This window comes from Coniophora puteana, assembly GCF_000271625.1.
Source record: "Coniophora puteana RWD-64-598 SS2 unplaced genomic scaffold CONPUscaffold_6, whole genome shotgun sequence".
NCBI lineage: Eukaryota > Fungi > Basidiomycota > Agaricomycetes > Boletales > Coniophoraceae > Coniophora > Coniophora puteana.
This window is the reverse complement of record NW_006913058.1, coordinates 397047-404105: the sequence shown is the minus strand read 5'-3', so window position 1 is coordinate 404105 and position 7059 is coordinate 397047. Positions and strand designations below refer to the sequence as shown.

Genomic DNA, 7059 nt, shown 5'->3' with positions numbered 1-7059 from the left:
TCTTGTCGGACCTACAGGCCAAGAAACCGACTAAGTTTCATCGTGTCATGCACACGATTTTTCGCCTTGCAGTGTATGTTTTTCCCCCGTTTTTCCCGAGTTATACTCACATAGTTTTATAGAGGCGGCTCTGACACCGACGACGATGCTTCAGAATCTTCAAACCCCTCGGCAACTCTGGCTCCACGTGGTGGGGACATTCTCACCATAGACGAGTGGGATCAGATGGACGATGAGTAGGCAAGCCCCTTTACTGTCTCATGTATATCATCACCCTCCCATTTCCCTCGCTTTCCCATTACATCGTGGCCCTCCATTCCTTCCAAATATAATCTAATTATCCCGTTATTGCTCTTTCTACTCATTATTCTACGGCCAGCTTGCCTACTAGTACTTCATCAGGAAAAACCTCAAACCCGAAAACTTGCGAAAACAGCGAATTTCTCAGGAATTCTCTGTATTTCTCTCGCGACTGCAGTTTTTTTGGCGTCTTTCGAAACAGGGTGCTATAAGTAAATCTAGTACTACTAGTACTGGTAATAACTGATTATTCGGAGTGTATACTGAAGTATGTGTGCATATCTTTGAAGCTATTCACATAAAAGACAGTGCACCTCTCCAAAACATTGTCAGTAGACCAATCTGAGGGCACAGAGCGCCCCCATTTGGGTAAAAGATGAACACTCCGTATTACATTGGTTATGGGGACAACAGACGTTTGCCTTTCCCCATTCCTAACATCACGTTCAACCCGCTGGAGGCCAGAGTCGGCGTCGGGCTGCGCTGAGAACGCCGTGAACCACTCCACATAAGCAAAGTGCTGTGGCAGAGGGTAGTCGGGCGGGAACAGCACCGAAACGGCTGCCTGGGGGAGCGAGAAGATGACCTTGACTTGAGCGACGCGGAAGTCTGTCATGTTCAGCGCGATGGACGTTGGTAGACTCGAAAGGGACTCACTGTGAATACCGCCTTCGGGATTGTTGTCCACCCTAACTAGTGCAGTGTCGAAACGTGCCGGAGCAACGCATGTGCCAGAGGTGTTGTACCGAGGAGGTTGAACGTGGACGGAGTCGAGTGTTTCCTTTCCGAAGAATGCTTCGTTGAGAAACTTGAGACGATGGAAGACCGGGAGAGAAGTGAACGGGCGACGAACATCTGCTGCGAGATCCTCGAGTTGGTGTGGAGTGACTTGAGGGTAGCGACAGCGGGTGACAAACCGGGAGAAGGCCTCGACGAAGAATCGTGCATTGTAATGGAACGGCGAGCAGATCTCGTCCACAGAGACCGATCGACGAGTTGGATGAAGCGTCAGTTTTTGATAGAGGGTGCATGCCATATCAGGAGGGCGCCAATGCACATCACGAGGTGCTGCGATTGCCTCATCTCGATCGGCACCGAGGCTGCGCCAACTGATGTATTTGGTGTGGTGAATGATCTTCTCCTGACGCTCGAGCCAGATCGTCATCTGGAAGAACTCATCCTTGTGATTAGTTGCTGCATACGCGTCCTTGGCAAAGTCGATGTGCAAGCGCTCAGTTGCCTCGGTGTTGAAGTTGTCGGTGGTGCCGAATAGCTTGATTGCTCGTGCATAGTGTAGAAGGGAGTGGAGTTTTGGGAAGTTCCACTGCTCACGAGCGCCGATATCCTCGAAGACTTGACGGTTCGCGTGGAAGGCGGCCAAAGAGTCCTCGAGAGCAGTGATTGTGTCGTTGGTATGAACCGGAAACTGGGATATATATAAGAAGTCGAGAAGGCCGCGAGTAGCACGGACGAGACGCGAACGTTGCTGATAAGGACGTGGTGCATCAATGATAAGCCCGAGAAGGAAGCGAGACATTTGCTTATGCTCCGTGCCGCTGACGCGTGAAAGGGTGGTGATACCCTTCTGGAAGATGCGCATTCCATGATTAGGAGGGAGTCGGCGAGCGCGAGCGTTGATCTCGGCTGCCCCGCACGCAACAGTGAGCCACGAGATCAGGTGCTTGATCACGCCCTGATACTGCTGGTGAAGGATGTCGGGTGTGATCGACTGGAAGATGTCAACGTACGGGAGATTCTTCCAGAAAGGTTCTTGGATCGCCTTTACGTTCGCGTCGCGACAGGCAGCAGAGAACTCGGACGTTCCATGTAAATCAAAGGCATTGAGGACCGTATCGAGATCGCGGAGTGGGGCAGTGCACGGGTATTCGCTGAGCGAGTCGTGGTCGCAGTCGCATATGGGGCACGTCCCGGAGTACGCAGCCGAAACGAGACACTGCTCTGGATAGTCGCCCACGTATGCCGCAAGAATGGGATGCCCACGACGAGTAACTCCGTCGCCACTGGTGACGTGAATGCCGTCGACGCCCGCTGCTTGTAACGGCTCGACGACATGAGCCATGCACGCATGGAACATGTTGGCGAGTGTTCGGCGCCGTGCAGACTTGTTCGAGATATGGCTAAGCTGGGAGGTGGGCAGGTAGGCGAGTAGGATCTGGCCCTGGCGACTGGGCTTGCGACGAATAGATTTCGGGAGGTTGCCAATCGTAAGGTATACAGGGTAAGCTGTCTTATTTCGAAAGAGAGTAATCTGTGTTTTATCCGACGACAGGATAACGGGAATTACAGTTGCACCAGGTTTCTCCTTCTCGAGTAGCTCCTGTGTTGAGGCAATGACAAATGGTCAATACAGATGACAATGGACTGACTATGTTCGACATAGACAGGCTTACCTGAGTTCCCCACCACCATTTCCCTGTATGCATATCGTGATATAAGCGTTCATTTGGCGCCTTGTCTGCAGTAGCGTAGTGACGCTCTGGAGCAAAACTAAGGTACTGAGCATGCTCCGGGTCACCATAGAGCGACCGGATGCACTCCAAGATATCGCGAGAGAACATATCAAAACTCTCGCCGGCAGCAACAACTTCATGATGAGTAAAGGCTGGGCGAGAGCGTGGGATGTGCTTGTCGATAATACTGTTGAGCTCGGCTGAGCTTCTGTATGACAGACCAAGGCGATCCAGAACCTATTGATTGGTCAGTGGCTTTTAGCATTAGAGAGACACAAGCTCGAGAAACTGACGCACACTAGGTATAGCCAAAAGCTCCGAAAATGCTGTGGAGCTGGGTCCGCGAAGCTTAGCCCACTTCGCGACCTCCCAATCCACTTGAGAAGCAAATGGCGCCCAGACATTTGATGATGTGGGCGCGGTGCCGTACTCGTTGAAGGTAGAGCCCGTCGGCAAGCCAATGGGAGCGCCGGCATGCCCTCCGAAGTGCTCGACAAACACGTTTTGCTGGCAGAGTCGTCCGTCAGCTGCATTGCTGGCTTGTTCGGCTGCCCCGGGAAGAGGTGTATCATCCTCATTCTGCTGCATATTGGCATCAGCAGAAGTGTAAGCTTCAACATCAACACTACAGTCTTCACGAGGTGGCTCCCAACCTGGAGTAACTGGCCGGGAAGGCGTGTCGTCCTCTGAGTCGTCGCTATCTGTCGGCCCATCAGGGTAGAAGCCTGGAAAGTCTCCCTGGTTGTAGTCGTCTCCATAGTAATCTCCAAGGAACTCATTGGCAGCTGGCATAGCAGGTGAGGACGGCGAGTTTGGATACGGACTTGGAGGTGAGGGAGAGTGTTCGGAACTTGAAGAGGTCGAAGAAGGCCGTGATCCCCGACAATTGGGACGCTTACGACGAGGGAGTAATGCAGATGGGCGAATTCTGGCCTGTCTTTCCTGATAGTCCTGAGCGCATTTGGTATTGTTGGTTTTACGGTAGTGCTGGATGAGGTCACTTTCTCGGTGAAACGAGTCCTTGCACCCGCTGCAGGTGTGTGGCATATTGACTCGGAGTACAAGGAACCGAGTATGTAAAAAGGGCTGCGCCAAACATTCCGGTGGAGCGGAGCTGCATACGTGTCAGCAAAGGGCCGAGCTCCGATACTTGGCAATTTTCACCTTGTTCCGCTCTTTGCTTCGTCCCCTCCCCGCGAATTCCTATCCATTTGCTGCCAACATAGACACTTAGTTTCACTCTTTCTTTTGAGACGCTACACTTGCTTTCTCACCTCACACTCCCATGACTGGTGGCCCAAACTTGACGCGCTTGACACGGTCACGTAAACACGCTTCTGGACAGCCTGAGGCCTCCAACGCTGAAGGAAATGGGTCAGCACGTCGTAAGTTTTACCTTCGCTGCTGTGGTATGGGCCCACTCTTACCAACGGTTTGGCAGCTCCGAGGTCCTCAAAGACACAATGCCTTGAAAACCCACGTCAGTGAGATTAATGCGTGTCGCTTTTTCTGCTTGAACTCACTGTCTTTTATACTGCAGCTTGGTCGGAGAAGGCACCACCTCGCAAGAAGAATGCCCATGCCATCAAGGAATCGAAGCCTGTGACCAAGGCCGAGCTGACCGGCAAGAAATCCGAGTCGTCAAGACCACCCAGTTCGGCGGCCGCCAAAAGAAAGCGAGCAGAGTCAGCAACCGCAGAAACGGCTGGTACGCAGTCCACTTATCTTGTTCAGAAACTACCTCATGCTGATGAATGTTCTAGGTGGTGCTTCTACACCGTCTACGAAGCCTAGAAGTCAGCACAAGGCTTCAAAACGACCAAAGGTTGCACGTGCTACCCACAAACACCAGCCAGCTAAGATAGACGTCGACAAAGAGGAAGATCAGCACGTATCAAAGCACGTCCAACATGGCAAACATGCCCGGCTTGCCAATGGTGATGACGAACTGACCTCCGAAGCTGATGCTGACTCAGACACTGAGGCCAATGAGAGTGACGAGGACATAGTTGACAACAAGAATGAGCTGGTACCTGCTCACCAGCTTAACAACGAGGTACGTCTTCGTCAAGTTCTGGATGATTTCCCGCCACCATGGTCTGAAAACTTTTCAAGGTCGTCAATATCGTCCCAAAAAAGATAGCCGCCAGAGCAGTGCAACGTACTGTCTCTACTACACGTATGTCGACTGGAGGTGTGGCCGAGGACAAGGACAAGGGTGGTGGCGGTGCAGAAGATGACGCAGAGGAGGGTGGCAGTGATGCGCAAACTGCTGATGATGGTGCGTGCACCAACCGAAAGGTAAGGAGTGTACTAGTCATGTTTATCCCAAATTGCTCACCGATATTTTGCGGCAGCTGCATGGACGTCGTCTCGAGAAGCTTGTCAGTGAGGTGAGCTAGTTCATTTCCTGATTTACTCCCCTGTTCCCCTTATTATGTGCACGTGTAGCGTCCTCAGGTCACCACCGCTCGTCGCGATAAGGGCACATGGTCTCGCCCGTCTGATGCAGTCCCCCCGGGACCTAGCCCCACTCCTAGCTCACAGGAGTCAAGCAGCACCAACGACAGTGCTGATGGCGCTGATGCTAATGACATCCCACAGCAGTGGTTGCCACGGACAGAGATCATTCTCGAACCACCCGGCAGTAGTCAGCGTGTTGCTCTCAAGAAGCAAAATGCGGACATGAAGAGGGTCTTGAAGGGAAGTTATCAGCCTGCTAAGGAGTTCATGCTCATTGGCACAGAACCCTTTGACCCGGAGGTTGCCAAGGATGAGGGTCTTTCTGCTGCTGACTTTGTATTCTCGCCGTTCACAGCGCGTGGGCTCGAGTGCATTGGCCATCAGGGGCTCATATCTTCGGCGGATGCACTTGGTTTCAGGGGCCGGGGAGACGTCCTCCACCGGCTCCAGAATGGCCCCCCTTCCTACGTTGATCCTCCCAGTGAATTCGTGAGTTTTTCCCCTTTTTTCCTTGCTTTAATCACTTACGATCGTTCAATTAAGACAGCAAAACGTCTGTCGACTGTTCGGTGCAATATCAAGAAGGCGGCCGGTGTTGCTGCTTCTCACGTTTTTGCGCTTCCTACCATGACAAAGGATGAGATTTCGCAGCTCATCTGGTCGCAAGGTTATATTTTTCCGAAGTCAAACACGGTAAGTAAATTTTGTGATATTCAATATACACATTTGGTAATATGATTCTATGGCGCAGCAACCCGGTAATGTAGATAAGTTCAAGCCGTTTGAGCACGAGGTCATCTGGAGGACGGTTCAGGGCGCGTTTTTCTCCTCTCACGTTGGCGAGAACTCCCTTGGCTTTACGTTCTCTGACAAGCTTCGGTCGTCAAATCCTTCCAAGCCACGGCGGCTTGAAGTCACCATCTCCATGGTTGCACTTGCCGCAGTCGCAGTGAGTTCATCCTTTTCTGTTGTCTACTCCACCTATAGTCATGCGTATGTTAGGTGGCTGCTGCCCTCGAGGATGCTGTCGAAAAGCTCAAGTGCCCAGAGGCGAAGCCTGCCGAATTCGCCGGAAACTCATTCCACTCGCTCCACCAGCAGCAAGTCAAGCTCTTGTCGGACCTACAGGCCAAGAAACCGACTAAGTTTCATCGTGTCATGCACACGATTTTTCGCCTTGCAGTGTATGTTTTTCCCCCGTTTTTCCCGAGTTATACTCACATAGTTTTATAGAGGCGGCTCTGACACCGACGACGATGCTTCAGAATCTTCAAACCCCTCGGCAACTCTGGCTCCACGTGGTGGGGACATTCTCACCATAGACGAGTGGGATCAGATGGACGATGAGTAGGCAAGCCCCTTTACTGTCTCATGTATATCATCACCCTCCCATTTCCCTCGCTTTCCCATTACATCGTGGCCCTCCATTCCTTCCAAATATAATCTAATTATCCCGTTATTGCTCTTTCTACTCATTATTCTACGGCCAGCTTGCCTACTAGTACTTAATGTCTCGAATTACTTACATTCCTAATACGGCCCTTTTTCCATTCTTGTGATCGTCTACCTGTAGACTAGGTCCCAGAATGATAATTCTACTAATGCCTTGACCTGAATGCGCAGACGAATTCCTCTGAAAACCATGGAAATTCTGCCAATCGCTGTCGTGCCGTTTCTGCAAAATGCGCAGGAAATCTGCTATTTTCTCAAAGAGGACCACTGGCTTTCGGGGAAATTTTGAGTCAGTAGAATTTCCAGTAAAGTACGCGTATTTCACCGAAATTCACATTGTATGTTTTTCCTGATGTTAATGTCTCGAATTACT

At 51.4% G+C, this 7059-nt stretch overlaps 2 protein-coding genes across 2 annotated transcripts; one reads left to right on the top strand and one right to left on the bottom strand.

Moving 5' to 3' along the window:
- Positions 1–586: 586 nt before the first annotated feature.
- CONPUDRAFT_40621 (uncharacterized protein) lies at positions 587–3182 on the bottom strand (the record flags this gene model as incomplete). Its single annotated transcript, XM_007769999.1, has 4 exons — positions 587–909; positions 958–2638; positions 2712–3008; positions 3069–3182. Coding segments are annotated over 4 exons (2415 nt in total), but the record flags the coding sequence as incomplete, so codon positions are not given.
- Positions 3183–4056: 874 nt separating this feature from the next.
- On the top strand, positions 4057–6585 carry CONPUDRAFT_153551 (uncharacterized protein; the record flags this gene model as incomplete). The annotated part of the gene is made up of 11 exons (XM_007770256.1): positions 4057–4156; positions 4213–4251; positions 4312–4479; positions 4535–4827; positions 4887–5072; positions 5129–5164; positions 5223–5723; positions 5778–5927; positions 5986–6183; positions 6237–6418; positions 6468–6585. 11 exons carry the CDS (start codon positions 4057–4059, stop codon positions 6583–6585), a joined length of 1971 nt encoding a protein of 656 aa, XP_007768446.1.
- Between the last annotated feature and the right edge of the window lie 474 nt (positions 6586–7059).